General features: G+C 43.9%; 2 protein-coding genes and 1 long non-coding RNA gene across 4 annotated transcripts; 1 reads left to right on the top strand and 2 right to left on the bottom strand.

Annotated features, from left to right (window-relative positions):
• The first annotated feature begins 278 nt into the window (after positions 1-278).
• Positions 279-18,624, top strand: LOC136424371 (uncharacterized). 2 transcript variants are annotated; one of them, XR_010753877.1, is made up of 5 exons: positions 279-562; positions 4,163-4,247; positions 6,329-6,419; positions 7,109-7,225; positions 17,304-18,624. It is a non-coding gene; the product is annotated as an uncharacterized lncRNA (long non-coding RNA). The 2 variants fall into 2 exon arrangements; XR_010753876.1 differs by having other exon boundaries at positions 283-562; positions 7,112-7,225.
• Positions 4,643-8,623, bottom strand: LOC136424369 (uncharacterized). Its single transcript, XM_066412938.1, has 5 exons — positions 7,475-8,623; positions 7,087-7,200; positions 6,702-6,785; positions 6,310-6,408; positions 4,643-5,407 (listed from the first exon to the last, which is right to left on the bottom strand). Exons 1-5 carry the CDS (start codon positions 7,942-7,944, stop codon positions 5,065-5,067), a joined length of 1,110 nt encoding a protein of 369 aa, XP_066269035.1. The 5' UTR covers positions 7,945-8,623; the 3' UTR covers positions 4,643-5,064.
• LOC136424521 (uncharacterized) lies at positions 11,828-17,396 on the bottom strand. The gene is made up of 2 exons (XM_066413136.1): positions 17,282-17,396; positions 11,828-13,992 (listed from the first exon to the last, which is right to left on the bottom strand). Exon 2 carries the CDS (start codon positions 13,928-13,930, stop codon positions 11,828-11,830), a length of 2,103 nt encoding a protein of 700 aa, XP_066269233.1. The 5' UTR covers positions 13,931-13,992; positions 17,282-17,396.
• Positions 18,625-20,104: the final 1,480 nt, after the last annotated feature.

The following is a 20,104-nucleotide window of genomic DNA, read 5'->3' on the forward strand; positions in this document are numbered from 1 at the left end:
ATCTTATAGAAGCTGTTGAGGCCGATGAACGCTCTCGGAGACACGGTTTCGATGAGGTTATGATTCAGAAAAATTGTCTTCAATCTTGGATGACTAACGAAGGTTGAGTCACCGATATGCAAGAGGCGGCTACATCGGATGATTACCGACGTTATGGACGGCACGAAAGAGAACGCACCAGATTCTATAAAAAAGACATTCATGTTTTGTTACCGTCAGGCCAGAACCTCTGAAGATTGTTTTGCTTTAACTGTGGACGTTTTGTTCTCTCAGGTAAGTTAAGACCCGGTAAGCCTGGCCCTGAGATAGACTCATTAATATATTATAATGACATTGAAATGAGCTAAGGTGCGATTGCAAAGGCTATAATTGGGTGATAATTGCTGTGGTTGCACCTCCCCCTGCTCCTCCTGTATTTTGCATTCCTATGCGCTAATTGCACACCCTGCCAGGCGCCCCCCTGAGCACAGTCAGTTAGAACGTTCCATCCAAGATGGCGGTCTGTGCGGGAAGCAGCAGTCAACCAAACCAGATTGTTGTTTGGAAACAGTTTTTCTGTGTGGTGAGTTTGTTTTTTCATGTTATTTGTAGACAAAGACCACAGATTGCCAAATCGTGGCCATTTATATTTGGTACGAATTGGCAACAATTGAATGTTAGTTCCTCCTCCCTCCCAGGAAGTGAATCTGGATTCAGGCCCCTTCACTCCTCTACCCCCACCCGCAGCAGCCAGCATGGCAGACAGCTCAACCGACCTCTGAGGATGCTGAATGTCAATTTCCAGTCAGCCTCTGGAAAACCAGCGGAGATAGCAAACATGCTGCACAGCACCAAACCAGATGTCGTCTTCGGAACAGAAACCTGGCTTAACCCAGACGTCAAGTCCACGGAGTTCTTCCCTGATGGTTTCAACGTCTTTAGGAAAGACCGCACCGGCAAGAGCGGCGGTGGAGTCCTCATTGCAGTCAGAGATCACCTACAGTGCACAGAGGTCCCCGAGCTTGATCCTGGCGGTGAAATACTTTGGCTGAAGCTACTGACACATAACCAGCGGCCGCTCTACCTCTGTGTGTTCTACCGTCCTGACGTCTCTGACAAAGCAGCTCTTGAGAAGCTCGACACGTCATTGCGTAGAGCTGCAGCGATGAAGAACGCCCGACTGATCATTGCCGGTGACTTCAGTTTCCCGTCGTGGAACTGGGAAACTATGTCACCGAAACCAAACCCTGTCTACACGACACTTCACCAACAGTTTGTCGACCTCTTATATGACACATGCCTAGACCAGATAGTGAAGGAACCAACGCGCGGCGAAAACACACTAGACCTGGTCCTCACAAACTCTCCATCTCTCATCCCCCGTGTTGAAGTCATCCCTGGCATCTCTGACCACAGTATTGTCTACTTCGAGTTCAAGACCAAGCCTGACATACTGCAGAACGCCAACCGTCCCATCTTCCTCTACAGGCGTGCCAACTGGGAGGCCATGAAGCAGGATATGGAGACACTGCAGCAGGATTTCAGAGACCCAGAAGACACACCAAAAGAAGAACTGTGGCAGAAGTTCAAGTCAGCCCTGAAAGGCAGCATGGCCCAACACATCCCAACCAAGAAGCCTAGACGAAAAGAGTCCCTTCCTTGGATGACCTCAGACATCCTTCGGCTCATCAGGAAGCGTGACCGGCTCTACAGGAAGATGAAGAAAAGTGGTAACCAGGACACACAGAAGGAAGTCAAGAAACTGAGCAGGGAGATCAGGAAGCAGATGCGACGCTCCTACTGGAGATACACTGAAAACCTGTTCTCCCCCACCAGCTCAGAAGAGAACTCCAGACCCAACCAGAAGAGATTTTGGACTTATGTGAAACATCAGCGCTCAACTACCACCGGCGTGCCTGCCCTTAAGTCCAACGGGAAACTCGTCACCGATCCCAAACAGAAGGCTGAACTGTTGAACAAGCAGTTCTACTCCGCGTTCAGCGAAGGCACCACCTATACAGCGTCAGAGTTTAAAGACCGGTGCTCGCTGCCTGACTCCCGTGACGACTTCCCCTCCATGGATAACATAACCATCAGAGCCAACGGCATTGAGAAGCTCCTGGCAAGTCTGAACCCCACCAAAGCAGCAGGTCCAGACGGCATCACTCCACGCGTGCTGAGAGAGCTGGCTAAAGAACTTTCCCCCATTCTCACCACCATCTACCAGTCCTCAATAAGCACAGGTCAAGTACCCCAAGACTGGAAAGAGGCGCTGGTGACCCCAGTTTTTAAAAAGGGAGAGCACTACAAGGCCTCAAATTACCGCCCCATCTCCCTCACCAGTGTTCCCGCCAAAATCCTCGAACATGTCCTAGTCAGTGCCATCATGCAGCACCTCGAATCGAACAGTATTCTGTCTGCACAACAACACGGCTTCCGCAAGCACCACTCCTGTGAGACTCAGCTTCTCGAATTCGTAGAAGAAGCCTCTTCAGCCATGGAGAATGGTATTGCGACTGACGTAATCATCATGGACTTCGAGAAAGCATTCGATCGAGTGAACCACAGCCTCCTCGTGCACAAGTTAGACCACTACGGGATCCGAGGACGCACCAACAGCTGGATTGCGAACTTCCTCAGTGACCGCAAGCAGGCCGTGGTGGTCAACGGTGCCCAGTCAAGCTATGTGAGTGTGAGGTCGGGCGTTCCACAGGGCACGGTACTGGGACCGAGCCTTTTCCTCACTTACATAAACGATCTCCCGAAGCGGATCTCCTCCCCATCCCGACTATTTGCCGATGACACTGCTGTGTACCGGTTGATCGCCTGCCCTGCAGACCCAGTAAAGCTACAAGAGGACCTCAAGAAGCTGGAAGACTGGGAGCAGGAGTGGGACATGGCTTTCCATCCAGACAAGTGCATTCAGCTGCCCTTGACACGTGGTAGAAAGCCACTCAACGCGGACTCCAGCTACACCCTCCACGGTCACACCCTCAAGCGAGTGTCATCTGCTAAGTACCTTGGAGTTACCCTGCAGACAGACCTATCCTGGGGAACACACATTAACAACATATACTCCAAGGCCAACAGAACGCTGGGTTTCTTGAGGAGGAACCTGAAGGTTCTTTCCAGTAAGACCAAGGAACTGGCATACAAAGCCCTGGTTCGGCCAATTGTAGAGTACGCCTGCTGTGTCTGGGACCCCCACACCACCTGGAACACCAACAAGCTCGAAAAGATCCAGCGCAGAGCCGCACGGTTCGTCCTCAACCGTCACAGAAACACTTCCAGTGTTTCTGACATGCTCGACCAACTACAGTGGGTCCCTCTGCAAGACCGTCGCCGCTCCATCCGTCTCACCATGCTTTACAAGATCAAGCACGGCCTGGCATGTGTGAGATGCGACGCGCTGAAACCCCTGACTGACAGCAACAGGAGAAGACGGAGAGTTCACAGTCAACAGTTCCGACACTTCAACTGTCGTACAGACTACAGACTGTACTCTTTTTTCCCACGCACCGTCCGCGACTGGAATGCATTGCCTGAAGCCACAGTCCAGTCCTCGTCCCTGGCCACCTTCGTCTCGAAGGTGTCCAGTTCCGCCTAGAACCTGACCCTTGACCCGTGACATGTCAGTGATGGCCGATATCCGGCCGATGGACATTATCGGAAGAAGAAGAAGAAGAAGAAGAACAATTGACTCTAGTCAAGCTGATGAGCTATAATTGGTGTGAACAAAGGAGTTCTTTCCCATGTGTGAACGAGGCGAGAACGTGAGGTTTAGCTTTGCAAGTTTACTCTCTGACAATCATCAAGTCGACAAATTGGTATTTGCCCTCCGTTAGTTGTAATTAAACTTTGTTAACTAAAATATGTCATTCTAATGCACGATATCATTGAAACTGGTGGTCAACCAAATTCTATGTTTGCCCCCCTCCCCCCCAAGAAGTAAACCCTCCTTTGTTTGTCCTAAGTAAACTCATGGAGTTTAAACCACCTTGGTAAACTATAGCAAATTATTGAACTTCTGCGACGAACAAAGTGCACATGTTTATGTTAATACTATTTGAAAATAACTACTTTCAAATTTAGGAAATAAAGGAGACTAGTCTTTTCGGATGTATCATCATGGCCTATTTATTTATCCCAGCATATACTCACTTTAAACTTGTTTATCTTGCAGTCACCATGACATGACATAATTTGTTAGGACTTGTGTCTTCCCAACACTGCACATGGTTTACCAGCTGGCCTTCATGAAACAGAAGGTAAGTAGTCATATAGCTTACAAGTTCAACATCCAGAAGTATCATCCCTTTTAATTGGATGCCATCCATTTAGTGGACAAGTTCATTCTCTAACCTACGAAATACAAATGTACACACATAAATGATAAAGGCTACGATTGCAACTGTTCTCAGTGGAAGCAATGAAACAGTAACTAGTAAGTAATGTTAATTCACATTGTACACTGTTATTAGATCTACACTGACACTGAGGTTATTGCTCAGAAACAACAACACATTATTATCTCTTTTTTTTTTCTAACTTAGTTTAATAATTTGTACAAGATCAAGGATAATTACACAGAATTGTGTTGACATACTGATAAATTAAGGAAACCATTGGAAAAGATTTTTTCACTATGTTCCCTTGGCATATATTCCCCCTCGTTAACATTTTTCCGCCTGAAAATTTTTACTTTCAAAGGTTTTAACTTTGCGCAGGATCATGCTGTCTCCAACCTGAGGCGCTGCCATGTTTTGACCACAATTCCATTTTCAGGCACTTTTGAGCCAGGTGAAGGCAATCATGAAGTCAGACATTAAAACATGTGACCTAAAATTCAGACAGATCACAGGGGTTGTTCTCCATAGGTTGCTCCGCGCACAATTATGACAAACAACAACAAACGGACAAGGGATGCCGCAGCTGGAAGTTAAAGAAATTTAGGTCACATGGTTTCAAGTTTGACATTATGATTGCATTTGCCTGCTTGAAAAGTGCCTGGATGTGGTCTAAACATGGCGGTTGGAGACGGCAAGTTCAAACCTTCGCAGCTGCAAGTATTTCATCAACTATTGTTTACAGCTTTACCCCGAAAGTTCTCAGCAGGTGTTCCGCATATCTTATTCTCTTTTGTACTGTTGACTCACTATGTCTGACATCTGAAGCTATTGGAAGTCTACCATTTTGCACTGCAAAATCCTTCTCCCAAACCTCAAATGTTCTTCTGTCTTTGTGTAGCTGTATGCTTAAGTGACCCGACACTTGGGAAATACACCTATCAAATTCATCTTTGTAGAACTTATTCTTCGGTGTCATCTTGAGCTTTGCTTTCACTTGGTCTGTGCGTTGAACTATGGGCACTTCCCCTAGCACAACAGCTAGTGCACATCCCAGCTTTGTCTTCCACTGTGGTTTAGCCCTGAAACGAAAAAAGAAGGTCAGGCACAGTTGAATTTGAAAGCACTTTTGTCACAGAAGGGGAATTGTTCATTTCAAAGCCAGGTCTACCTAACATAATGTAGTCAAAATTATGAAAGAAACGAATTATATGAAACAGCTTCCGTTAATTCCCCTAGCTTTCACCATTTGACTAACTTACAATCTTATTATCAAAATCAACCAACCCACTTACGATACAAAACGTGGGTTTCTTCATTTTCCACTGCCTTCAAAAAAGAAGTCAAACCCAACCATAGTCAACCTTAGTTAACATAGAACTTTCATTGTAGACTAGATAACTATATTGATTCCCATGTATTTCCATGTACTTGTTTCTCTGCAATTAGCCTTCGGTCATGAGCTTGCAATAAAGTTATTAGTTATCATCGCTCCTTTTCATTTAAATGTACACATTTTGTAATCTCTGTTACCGTTAGAAGTAAGACGATTTTGACATTAAGCTGTGCCACATATAAGGTACCAAACTGCTGTTTTTAAAAGCTAGAAAAGTGTTAAGTCGTCATAAAAACTACAGTTTGACATCTTATTTGTGGCATATCCTAATGACAGGTACGTCATATTTCAATTGGTAACGGAGATTACAGAATGTGTACATTTAAATGAGAACCAGCGTAATATTGTGTTATGCATTACTGTAAATGCAGAAATGTTAGGGCCGTTTTATGTTCGCGGTTTTCACGGCGACTGTTTCACCGAACTTAAAACCATCACAAATATTTTTGTCCAATCCTGTAGCAGTATGTGACTTAAGCACTGCTGCGAATGTAAAACCACCGCAAACACTCCACTTTGTCCTTAGCGGGAAATAAAAACCAGGCACAAACTTAAATGCATTTTCTGTATCATTTCTTTGAAACACACCTGCTGCTGTTCTCGTTAGAAACACAAGGCGTTGGTGGTGGTGTCATGGTGCCCTGCTGGACCCCAGTGTCAGTTCTGATGGGTGTGGAGGCACTGTTTCTGTGGAAAAGGCAAGTAGAAACATTTCAGAAATTATTATTTTCCGTTTTCTGTCAGAGAACAGCTATGATTTTACCTCTGATAATACATTCCAGACAAGTTTATGGAGGAAAAATTTTCTAACATGAGGAAAGGGAAAGACAATTACTGCTGCTTTTTTCCCTAAACGATTATAAGGGTAATCTTGCTGTAGTCACAGGAGATCTATTATTATAGGACATAGAAATTGTCTCTCTTCTTGCACTGCTAAATATTCTCTATAACTGACAGAAGAATGAAATAAAAGTAGTTACCCAGGTATAGCAAGGTCACTTCGGAGGTCTGCTCCCTGCCCTGGTGTTTTTGGAGGTGTAGGCGCCATAGTACTTCCTTCTCCCCTAGGAATAAAATCAATCAGCATGTCACTAATGTTTTTATTGTTTCTTTGACACTTTGCTAGATAAATGGATATTTCATAGAAATAGTTACGTTCCAATATTCCTTTGAGTTATCTGAGTGTATACTACACAATTATTATCTTTTCATTTCCATTCTATTTATCTATTTCAGGGAAAATACACAGCCGGGTTACAACAAACCCGTTTTTCAGGTATCCCTGACACATTGAATGAACATGGTGTCTGTAAATATTCTTCTTGTGTCCAGGTATCAAACTGCTATTATTATGATAGTATTTACCGTCTTTCCATTCTGATCCTAGCAGGGGACTGGTCAGGATAATCCTGCTGCAGTCGGATCTCAGAGTCAGAGGAAGGGTGGACCTGGCTTGCAGGTGCTTGGTCTCCTGTTTCCCTACAAATTACAAAACATAGTTGTGGTAAGTGGAAATATAGTAACAATATTACACCAGAATACTAAATGTTGAAAGTACTCACAGCTTTCTTATTTGCTGGATAACTTAAAGTATGAATTGGTGAAATAGATACCTAGGGGAAGAGATTTGAAAAATCACAATTCTTTAGAGGCATTCTTGAAGCCCAAATCTCCCTTTTCTGTTCAGATGTACCGTGAAGCCCTTTTGTTTAGCATATTCTAATAAAGTTCAACATGTTTTGCAAAAACTCACGTTGTACCACTGTCTGCATACTCCTCAAGCTCAGGCTCCGGATCTACTCTCTCCAATCTGACGACCTCTTCGTCTTCCACTGTCTCCTCAGGGTCATCTGCTGCCATCTCCTCTTCTTCGTCTTCTTCCTCTGTTTCCAATGTATTCTCTTTCATGTATGGAAACTTGTCTTTATCGAAATCGTACCCCATGTCCAAGAAAGGGGTTGTCACTTTCTTGGAGAGTGTTTGGCCGTCAGGCTCGAAAATCCACAGCTTGAAGAGGGGCATGGCGACCTCGTCTTGCAGGCATCTGTTCCATGTTTCCTTCAGGTAGCTGTCTTCTTCTTGCAGTGAAGTGGAGCGGAAGTGATGCATGAATGGGCCTGCGGGATGAAAGGGTGGATCTTCTGATGGTGAGTCATGGAAGACGACTTCTTCTCCTTCGATGTGCCAGTGCGCGCCATACCCAAGATGTAAGAAGTCTAGCATGCTCACAGTGTGTCTGCGTTTCTCTTGGATACTTCTTCATCAGGGCGATGGGGATCCTGGTTCTCAGCTGGGGCAGCAGTTTTGCAGTTTCGGATATCTTGTTATCTTGGTGTGTTCTTGTTCCTGCATTACTATTGAAGTGGAACCTCACAATGACGTTTTGGATGATATGACCGGGGTTTGCATAGTTGGCGGAAGACTTTGTGATTCGTTTGATTGTGGCGAAGTGCCGTTCCTCATTTTCGGCCATGAGGGAACTGAGCGGTGCAATCCTATATACTGTAGGCATGTGGTCTCTTATAGAATGGTAGTATGATCCCCAGAGCTTTCGGTTTGAGATGATCTTTGCGTTCCCGGGGAAGCATTCCCTCATCATGAGGTGGTGTAGGAATGCAACATTTGACAGTCGGTAGATGGTGGTGGTGGTGCGATCGTCTGCAGCTGCATAGCAGGCTCGTTGAATTTCAGCTTGAGTGTATAGCAGCTGCATTACTTCCGGCCTTGCTTTTCCTTGCTGCTCCAGCTCTTTGATCAGGATCAATAGAGTGTACCGCATATCAGAAGCTCTGATAATGTCCTTGTCTCCAAGAATAGTCTGTTTGACTCTCTGTATTGTCTCTGCGACTTCTTTGGATACACGTGCTGGTAGTTCTTCCAAGATGTTTTTTGTGTGATTGCAGCAGTCGTAGCAAATCCCATGTCACATCGCTCTCTGTCCGGGTTAAGATGTGGAGTAGAATGCCGGTGCCAAAAGGCTAAGGCCCGTACACAGAGACATGTGTTGTTTTTTTTTTTTTTTTTTTCAACTTCCAAATCTCCGTCACACTACCCCCTTCCCAGAGGGCCTTGTGGTCTGCGTATCCACCCTCAGCTCCCTGCAACCCGACGGAATGAGGGGGTTGTATCATCTTACCACGTCCTCCACGCAATGCAACACGGGATAGTAGCAAATCCCATGTCACATCGCTCTCTGTCCGGGTTAAGATGTGGAGTAGAATGCCGGTGCCCCCATGTTTACCTCCTTACACCGTGTTTTCTCTCCCTCAACCCTCACCAATACTCACATTTCCCTCACCAATACTCACATTCCATCTCTTACTCTTAATCCATCCCTCACTCACTCAAAATCTGCTGATAATCGTGATATACTGTTTTGTCCTTTGCCTCTTGCTGGTTCCGCTTCTTGCTGTTATTCAAAACACGACTTTTGAGAGACCACGTAGAATGTTCCACCTCCTTTTGTTATGTAAAAACCCAAAGGGGCGAGTACGCCGCTTCCGGGATTAGAACTCGCGCCAATCCCGATCCGCACGGCTTGGGAAATCAACGCTCAATCCCCACTGTTACAGTTAATGTCGTTAATGTGTTCACTCTAACAAGCTCAATCATTTCCGTCCAGAAATTTTGATATTCTCTTTAATCACACCTAACCAAAGTCAATCGACTCGCCCCGGTTACATCATATATCCTCGGTTTCGGACCGGACCCGTCAAAATACCGGTTTGTATTTCCCGCTCGGCGGCTGTTCCTGCCGTAGCGGAGTGCGGGCCGTATCTCCATTACATGAGGCATACGTGGGGTGATCATAGGGCCCAGTTCACCGGTTCCTGTGGGGCTGGCGGCACTCCGCCACGTGTATTATTGCATGCGGTCCCGCCCCTGCCATGTCTTCCACACCACAACAGGGTAGGGAGCGGCGGGAACAGCCCTCTCTGAGGGGCCCATGCTGGCGAAGGGATCCCAAGGGCTTGCTCGGCTACGTCCTGCTAGTTCGCAAACCAAAGCCCTAGGCCTGCTCTTCCTTAGATTGGATGATTTTACGACATAGTAGTCTCGGCCCTTGGAAAACTTGGTGTTCTCCAAGAAAAATCCCCGGCGCGGGCCAATTTTAGTTCTCCAGCAGTCTCGCCCGCTAAAGTCTCGCCCGCCTGGGTCAGACAGGCCATTCGTCACACCGTCCTCCTCAAAGGGAATCACTACATTCCACGATATCGGCTTACTGATAAGAAACGGAGGTGGAACCGATGGGGGGTATGGGGAAATACACCCAGTAGGGAACATCTGGTGAAATCATTTCTGTAAATGAGGCCACCGGGCCTGGTGCCGTCTAAAAAATTTTAGGGAGAATTTGGAAAACACTTGCTTCTCAGTGATCTCGTACTCAGATTGATACGGAAACCAGCAAGAGGCAAAAGAAGGGGGGGGAGAACTGGGGGGAGTGACAAAATGACGTTCGTATCCTGGTCGAACACCGGGCAAGGGTATGCCCGCCAAAAATAACAAAAATACGAGGGGAGGGGGTCTCGGTCCTATCTGCAGAAGTCGGACCGCTCTTGTAGCGGCACACGCGTGCGATAGCATCCCTGCACTGGCGGGAGAATCTCACATGCACCGCGCCACGATACCGCAACTTGGTAATGTATTCCGTTGAGATGCTGACATTCCTGTCGCCTCCTTGGTCGACACTATCCTGACCGCCTGGGGGAAAAAACCCGGCCCAGGTCTCACGAGAAATACGTAAAAAACGATACTGACTCGGTGAGTGCCTGCGGGAAAACCCCCGGCCCAGGCCTCACAAGAAAAACGTAAACTTTACTGACTACCTGCGGGAGAGCCCGGTCCAGGTTTTACATGGAGTCCGCCCAAACTTTACTGACTACCTGCGGGAGAACCCGGTCCAGGTTTTACATGAAGTCCGCCCAAACTTTACTGACTACCTGCGGGAGACCCCGGTCCAGGTTTTACATGAAATACGTCAAAACTGTACTGACTACCTGCGGGAATCCCCGGCCCAGGTTTTACAAGAAAATACGTCAAAACTTTACTAACTACCTGCGGGAAAACCCCGGTCCAGGTTTTACATGAAATACGGTCAAAACTGTACTGACTACCTGCGGGAATCCCCGGCCCAGGTTTTACAAGAAAATACGTCAAAACTTTACTGACTACCTGCGGGAAAAACCCCGGTCCAGGTTTTACAAAAATACGTCAAAACTGTACTGACTACCTGCGGGAATCCCCGGCCCAGGTTTTACAAGAAAATACGTCAAAACTGTACTGACTACCTGCGGGAAAACCCCGGCCCAGGTTTTACAAGAAAATACGTCAAAACTGTACTGACTACCTGCGGGAATCCCCGGCCCAGGTTTTACAAGAAAATACGTCAAAACTGTACTGACTACTTGCGGGAAAACCCCGGTCCAGGTTTTACATGAAATACGTCAAAACTGTACTGACTACCTGCGGGAATCCCCGGTCCAGGTTTTACAAGAAAATACGTCAAAACTGTACTGACTACCTGCGGGAAAACCCCGGTCCAGGTTTTCATGAAATACGTCAAAACTTTACTGACTAACTGCGGGAATCCCCGGCCCAGGTTTTACAAGAAAATACGTCAAAACAATACTGACCGCCTGCGTGCGGGAACTGCCCAGTTCAGGCGTCACATACCTCTCGTCAAACGACATGTACTGGTTCACTTCCCGTCGTCTCTTGTACATACGAGGTGCGGTGCTGAAACCTGCACGCCAATACAAAATGAAAGCTTTGCGAATCTACGCCGTGTCAACGCGGTTCTGAAGAACTCTGCCGTGCCACGTGTGTGACACCGGGTCGGGCAAACCGCGGAATCCCGGTTCCTCGCGTCGGGGCCCGCCGAGGGTTTAAGGCGGCTTTCCAGTCGGTAAAGGGCTCCGGTCCTGCCCAGGATGTTCCAAGCGTCGTACCGTCGCAATGGCCCTCTGCTTTAAATCGCGCCCGGAGTTCTACCGGCGGAGTGGGCACGTTGAAAACGTGAATGCTGTGGCTTGTAAGGCAAAAGGCTGGAGCGGCCATGGTTGCTTCCGTCTGGGCTCGTGCAACCCGACGGAATGAGGGGGTTGTATCATCTTACCACGTCCTCCACGCAATGCAACACGGGATAATGCATACATTCACAGCCGGGAGCTTCTAGGTGTTGAAGATTGAGTTCTGTTATGTTCTGTGTAGGGTTGGGCTGGAGAAGTGTTGGCATTCTTTTAGTACCACGTAGCGTCCGCTTCATTTCCTGCTGTAAGTCTTTCTTACTCATTGTGTCAACAGACTCGTATGGTACAGCTCCTCTGGACGTCAGTTCTTCCTGCAGTTCCTCCTTTGTAAGCTGACTGAAGGGGTCTGGAAGGGAGGAGGATGCTTTCATGCACGTCACGGGTCCTTCAAGGAGGAACTGTTGTCTGTCTCCTATTGTTGATGTTGGCTTCTCCGTGTGACAACTCTCCCAAAAGCTTCTGACTCCTCTGATGTCAACTGGGCACTGAACACAAGGATAATAGTCCCCTCTCTGCTGTCCTAGTTCAGACTGTCTGGCAGGGTTGTCACCTTTAAAGAAACGCAGGGTGTCGGTGTAGGCCTGTCCATCTGGTGACATAACAGGGTCAGCAAGAGATGGCAGGTCATCTCTTCGGGTCTCGGCGTACAACATCTGTTCTGCGTCAGAGCTGCCGCATCTGGCAATGAGGTAGATCTTCGGCTGTTCGACTTTTGATTGGACGGAGATGTGTAGGTGGAACTTTTGATGATACTCCCAATCTGTGAGGTGTACTGCTGGGTCATATGTTGTTGCTACGAGGTACAGAATGTAACCGTGGTTGGCAAGTGTTGCTCCATCCTCCCAGTACATTAGTGTTCTTCTTGTTGCTATATCCTGCAGATGGTATCTCATGGCTTCTTCTGAGTCTCCTTTATGTTTATGATACCCCCCAAGCTTTATCAGGCGCTCTGTCAACTGTTCCTTTGTCATGTGGTCGTAGTTAGTGGCGTCCCTCATGAATGGTTGCTGTGACTGAAGTAGTTGTTCCCGGAGTTGTTGTAATGGCAGCTTTCTTCCTTCAATGGTGACAGTTTTGGTCTCTATCCTGTTGGTGTTTCTGTTCAGAAAGTACTTTCTGAAGGTCTTTGGTACCACGAACTCGCCTATTGGAACTTGTCCATCTCTGATCATTATGGACAGCTCCTTGCTGATCTCTCTCTCAGTTCGCTTTCTTGGAAAGGTGATGTCAGTGCCTCCACCGACCTTTATTCTGGCTCTGCGCACACGAACCGGTGCAGATTGGTTCTTCAATCGACCAGTGTCAACGTTCTCCTTTTGAAGCCACAGTTTCAGGAGCTGCCCCACATTAGCAGGCACCTCCCTATCACGTTTCCTGATTTTGTGCTTCTTGGCCAGCTCTGTCCAGTTGACATCAGCCCCATCCTCATAGCCTTCCACTTCTTGTTTCAACTGATCTCTGTCAAATATGGCCCATGCTTCAAAGTTCCCCAACCTGTTTTTTGGTGTTCTCTCACCCTGTCCTTCAAGGCTCTTTCTTTCCGCAGTGCGTTTGTCTGCTTCTTCCCTTGTCTCAAACTTCTCATCCAGTCTCCTCTTCCTTCGGCCGCTGAGAGAGTCTCCAATCCCATAAGCTGTCGCTACATCTCTGTTGTGCTTTGTTTGTGCAGCTTCGATTTTGGACTTGATTTCTTGTGCAAGATTTCGCTTTTCCGACCTTTTATCCCGCACTGTGTTAGCTTTATTAAGGTGTACAGAACTGGCGCTTAGTGCAGTACGGACCCTTGCACACCTTATCTGCTTGTTGTAGAGTTCCCAGAAGGTCTTGTGATCCAGCTGGCATGCTTTGCATGGGCCTACCATGGCATGTTGTGCTTTTCTTGCTGTGCTCAACTTTTTCCAGTTGGCAAGACTGAAATGTTCCAAAAACTTTGTCTTCTCATCACGACAGCTCCCTGACCAGCTGTTCAGAACTTTTTCAACATGTTTTACACTGTCACCAAAGTCTTGTAAGCTCAGTTCATTCTTTTCTCCCACGTAGGTATTCTTGAAATTCTTGTATCGTTGGTCTAGGTCTCTGTGACCAAACTTCTTGATTTGCCTCTCTTCTTCAGACAAGCCTAAAACCTTACTCTCGCGAATGCCAGCGCGGCCAAATCCACAGATGATCTTCAGGGCCATGGCATTGTTTGCTTTTGCTGAGCTTTGATATACACGTATATCAAAATTCTTCTCTGTGGAACCTGTTTTGAAAATTAGATGCTTCAATCAGTGTTTGATACAGTGGTAATCATATCATATACGGCCACCAATTTTAACTTGTTGCTTCTCACAAGCACTACTCCTATTTCCCAATTTGAAAAAAAATTGAATTATCCAGTTACTTACTTAGTAGTGTTAGTTCTTATGTTGTAAAAGTCTTCACCCCAGATTTTTGAAGAAAAAATTGAAAATTATTTTTCTGTAAGTTCAAAAATCTGAGAAGCAACAAGCTGAATCAGTGTGTCCTAATTACTAAATTATGTCCTGATTTCTTGTTTTGTATATCTACTATAATTTTGGTTTAGATACACAGAACATGTATATTGCATATTGTCATAAATTTGACTTACAATTTGAAAAATATACATGCAAAATTATGTACAGTCAGTAGTAAAAAAACAAAAGCTCATTATAAAAACACAAAAACAGCAATGTTTTCTTTTTCCAGCACAAATTTCACACTCTATGGAAGATTTTACATGGATGGAACAATAAGGAGTATATAAGCAAGAGGTAGTTTTTTTTGTAAGTCTGGACTTGGTTACCGATATTTAGTTGTTTTTTTTGCATAAACCTGAAAAATTTTACAAGTCCAGTTCAGGCCTGGGGTTTAGGTATGCAGCCTACTTCTAATCTTGTTTTATAATCAAACCCGACAAACCGTATAAGATTTGCTTCCAGCTATTGATTTCTGCCACCAGGTGATTGACTTTAAAACATTGACTATTAGTATTACTCCCATGATGTCACTTTGAACACAGCAGTCTAGTCAGAACCAGACATATTTCGGGCTTATTAAGTACTTTTGCAGAGCAGACGTTTGCAGAACGATGCTTCTTCATCGTGTTTACATACGATTGTGATATCATCCCCCATACCTAACATTTCAGATGCCTTCTGCACTGTAGCGGAGGACTACTCGAGTGACATAGTGACATATCTGTTGTGACCTCATCAAAGTAGTGATCCATGTTTAATACAGTTCCTTGACAGTACTATTATCATTGAAAATGATCATAAAATGTTGTCCTTGACTTGACTTTGGTGTTTTTGAAACATGCCGGAGGTTGGAAAGCTACGCTTAAAGACCCCAGTAAAACTATATAAATACGGGACAATGTAAACTATAGGCTTCAGTATGCGCCTGGCAGCCGTACAGTGCACATCAGTGGAGGCCTGGCTGAGAAAGTTTACCATGTACAAGTTACTCTTCAAGTCATGTTTGAAATCTACAGATAACATATAAGAATTTGAAGTATGGCTACACATAAAGAAGTTAGCTTGAAGGACAGTTAGCCAAGAAATAAAGTAATGACAACACTGGCTTGCAATTTAGCTTTGAGACATTGGCTAGCAGTTATATGTACTGTTCTGCAGAGCCCTATTCTATGCTGGTTACAACAACAAGAAGACGCAAAAAATCCCAAGTCATATTTCTAGACACACAACTACCTAGGCTAATGTTGGGAAGACATTGGAAATTTATATCCATTTAGACACTCTAACACAACGTTGACAGGGTCGATTTGAAAGTTTGAAAAATTGAACAAGGTTGACTTCCCTCAAACTGAAAGTTGTAGACAGCATTGTTTTTATTATCCAATCTGATTGATCATGAAATTTCCTTGGATTATGTGACTTTTTGATAGATATCTGGGCCATTCTGCATTGTTTGATACTGTTCATAGAAAAAACAGTACAGAAAAAAAGTTTGAATTCTCTGACAGTTATTATGGTAATCTGTCCCTGCTATTGTCCCAGGCTGGTAGACATCTAATCCTTTTATGAATTTATGTGGTTATGGGGGATTAATCCAGCCCTCAACCTGCTGGGCAGCTCACAGTAGGAGCACTCCCTTTACAACTTCCCCAGGGCAAGGTTTTGGTTCCTTTAAGATTGAAAAGCATTTTTTCTGAATTTAAAGGCCACAAACTCGTCCATTCCCTTAAATTCGTCGGAAAGTTCCTCAAAATTTAGCCTCAGGAAAGTCAGCTTGAAAAGCGTTATTAGTACTGGCAGGGAAATATAGATTAATTGCTAGCATCAGAATATGGCGTGAATTTCAAATGGTGGGAGATCCTAGATCTGTGACGGAGTTATGTAAAATAAACAAGTAAGAACTCGACTTTTGGGTTTATCTTATTTCTAGCATAGTATAGTAAGCTAAATTTTTAAACCTTTGAATAGGTTTAGAGGGTGGGTTGGAAGCTATCACCACCAACCCACCCCCAACCCACTTTCATTTACAGGTAGAAAAGCCTGCTACATATAACTTCCCAAAGGAATTCATGAGTGAACATGTGATTTCTTGTAAATTCGTGTATGGTCTGTTTCTTTTATTTAGGAACATGGCTTCAGAAATCTGCAATATAAAAGCAGCATCCCTGTTATGAAAGAGGCATTCCCAACAATGGAAGGTGCCTATGCTAGCTTCAAACAAACAAAGAAACAAACAAATCAAGGACTGAACAGTACTATTATCATTGCATATGATCAGAAAATATTGTACTTTTGTGCATGTTTTTAAATCACTTTAAAGCAATCTACATTTCCCTGCCAGTGCTATTAATACTTTTCAAGCTGACTTTCCCGAGACGAAATTTTGAGGAACATTCCGACGAATTTATGGGAATCGACAAGTCTGTGGCCTCATGCCTTGTTTTGTTATTGTAAAGATTGATCTTTCCATGCAAATTCTGTATTTTCTTTCTCACCGTTCCTTCTCCATTAACAAAGTGCTGTCAAATTTTTTCCCAATTTATGATGATTCACCGCATATAGCAGTACCACCATGTCGTTTAATCTGTGATATATTCTGCCTTTGAAAATTATTACTTTTTTTCATTTATGTAACAGAAGTAACCCTAGAATGCTTGTCTTTTATGTCTTATTTCTGTACAACAGCTCAAGAAAATACTAGTACCAAGCAGGTGTACCAAGTCAACAGTAGCAATAAGAAATGTACAAACTTTGAGTGAAATTCACTTATTTCATGTGTTACAAAGTGCAATTTTTTAATGATACATTAAGTATTACCATCTTCCTTCGAATCATCTATAGTTTGTATGAAAACTAGGATCATCCCATCCAACCAAAAGCTACGTCACCCACTACATACTTGTGCCTTACAAAGTTTAGAGGAAACATGTTATTATTGTTCAGTGGCTCTTCAGTGCAAGGAATATTGGTGGTAAGTGATGCACCCATTACTAAATATCCTAGATAGACAAGCATCAAAATTAATAAGAATATTGCAAGAAATCAACATACTTTTCTTTTACTCCAAATGCAGGCAAGTCAACGGCTGAAACTCCTCGGTGAAAATGTGCAGTGAATGCTCCAAAATATCACTCCAGATACGGCTGACTATACAGGACAAATTTCCAAGTACAACTGTGTGTTGATGGTTCAATCAAGGTTATATATAGACGTTGGTTCAATACAGGTGATTGTCCAACTCAGATGAAATGGAGGGGGGGGTATTGTCCACCTTTTTTTGGGTTGGAGAATTGTCTGTGGAACTGTGTCTAGAAAGATCTTGATGTAATCCAACACATTTGGAAGAATATTTTTTCTTGTGTTTCTTTTTTTAAGTTAAGTTTACAATTTTTACTGTTCTTTTCTTATCTGGATTACCCCCTTACATCTTTAATGGTCCATTCCAACACACCACCATTTGGCCATTGTTACCTTTGACAAGGTGTATGTGGTCTTGTCCTTTGTCTGCATACCAACGTGTGATAAAGTGTGAAACTTAGACAAAGTAACTTCTTCACAGTCAGGTAGGATCACAATGTTTCTTACAAAAAGGTAGAAAGAAAAGTATTTCACAACCTTATAATAAAGGGAAAGATGTGCTTTGATGATTGTTTGAAGTATCTTGTGTTCATTGTATGAACTGTCATAAACTTCCTGTGACTTTAAGTCTGAGAAAGTTCAGAAGCAAAGAGTCTTGTTCACAGCCAGGTATGATCACAAAGGCCTTATACAAAAATGCAAATGACAGGTATTTTGCAACCTTGAATTAAAAGAGAAAGGTATGCTTTGATGTCAGAAGTGACAAATAGTTTAACAATCAATGGAGAGACTTCCCTGAAAGAAAACTTCAGTTATCTGTATTTCAAACTTACTACTTTTTAACCAAGATTTTGAGAAGTCAACATGTGCAGAGGGTATATATAAACAAAGGAGGTTTATATAACCTTTATATAACCTCCTTGTATAAACTTAGCAGTATTCTAAGTATTTATTTATTTATTGGAAGTGTACAAAGTGTATTTTAAGTATGATGTAATGTGTTGGATATGTGTATGCTGGATTCATTTTGAATTGTATGGAGAATGTGCACTATTCTGGAATTGCTGTTTGCATATGTCTCAATGTAGATATTTAGCTACAAAATGAAGATCTGTATTTTGATACATATCTGCCCTACTGGGCTAAGCGCACCCGATCATAAGAAATGAAAATATGTAGAGTTTAGAAACATGTACACAATGTATACAATATTTTGTATTACAGCAATCTAGTGTGTTCGTTCAGCTCCTCAGTTCTTTGTAATGATAGAAATGTTGTACAATCTACAGTCTAATATATTCTATTGTGCAAACTGGTGTTTGTTGTCTGTTTTATCAAGATTACATATTTAGTTTAGATATTCATTATATTGTTTCAGAGAAGTGGGGTTTTAAGTGTCTTTCAGTTGCAATGTGTTTTATTGTACCCAGGGACAGGAATATGCTTTCAGAATAACTCAAAACACAGCAATACATAATTTCAATTTTAACTACACATGTGCCATCAAAAACAGCGGGGAACTTAATGCAAGTATTTGCCTAATGATATGAGGAAAATATATGGGTATTGGGACACTTGGAATATGACCATATACATGACACTATAGTTCCATGGTTGTGATCACTTGCAAATTATAACAGGCCCAGGAAACAACCTTGCATTCAAGCTACATGTAATTTCAGTAAATACCAGTGCTGAATAGTCAGGCTTGAAAGTTTGTATCTAGATCTTACATTGTTGCAAGCGTCTCTCAGTGGAATTAGCTTTCAAGTACACACGCAAGAACCAGGGCTCTGCACTGACAGCCAATTGCAACCTGCCTATAGGCTTGCCTTGGATCGAGGTCATTTCGGCCTGGATTACTCTTGTGGTTGAAGATTACTTATTTTCTTTCCAAAAATTGCGACCAAATTTCATGCCCTCTCTGTTCTTTCTAGTCATCGTAAATTGCCTTAAAGAGAAGTTACTTGGTGATACACAGTAGGTTCCCTTCTTGGGGAAACTAGTATATTATCAGTGACTTTGTCAAGTATTCAACCCTACAGTATATAAGCAATCTCCAAGCAAACTTTTCCATGGCTAAGTATGCTACTGTTTTGGCATAATCTGGTCACCACATTCCACGGGTCGGCCCAAGGGTGTTTAACGAGCCCAGTCTGCTGAGATCAGTCTGTTTCTGTAAGCCTGTCTTTTTAGCTGAATTGCCGAGTACCACACCCATGTGTGCTAATCTGGCCCCGGCGGGCGGACATTGTTCCCAGTGCCATAGAGATACCGTATGGATTACGGTACTTAATTACCTGTACTTACGGCTGGCTGAAGGCGACTGAGATACATTTATTGGGTATATGTCAAATCAAAGCTTGGTATTTTTGTTTTGCCTATTCATCAAGACGTAGGTACTTTAGGTCGATTTTTGACCAACCCTGCTACCTTAGACCCTGGATTAAAAAGTTAACATATCTGACTAAGGAAGTTACATATAAACCCCCTTGATCTGACCAAGCATACTTAAAGAATCAGAGATCCCTGTCTTTTCGTTAGCTATGACAGCTTACCCACTAAGACTTTGAAAGTCGTTTATTTTTATTTGTTCGTCTCTGTTAGACATTTGGTCAATTATGTTCCTGCAACATACACACTCAAAGCCTAGCCTGGATACCAGACCTTTCGCGCGATGCGATAATAACCCCTTTTGGGCGGGGAAGACCTGGTAGTAGGGATAGAGTTGGCACCCGGGCGCTTTGCAGCCGAACCCTGATATCTATCGCGCTAGCGAGAGATAATTAGTGGGCC

This window comes from Branchiostoma lanceolatum, chromosome 18 (assembly GCF_035083965.1).
Source record: "Branchiostoma lanceolatum isolate klBraLanc5 chromosome 18, klBraLanc5.hap2, whole genome shotgun sequence".
Taxonomy (NCBI): domain Eukaryota; kingdom Metazoa; phylum Chordata; class Leptocardii; order Amphioxiformes; family Branchiostomatidae; genus Branchiostoma; species Branchiostoma lanceolatum.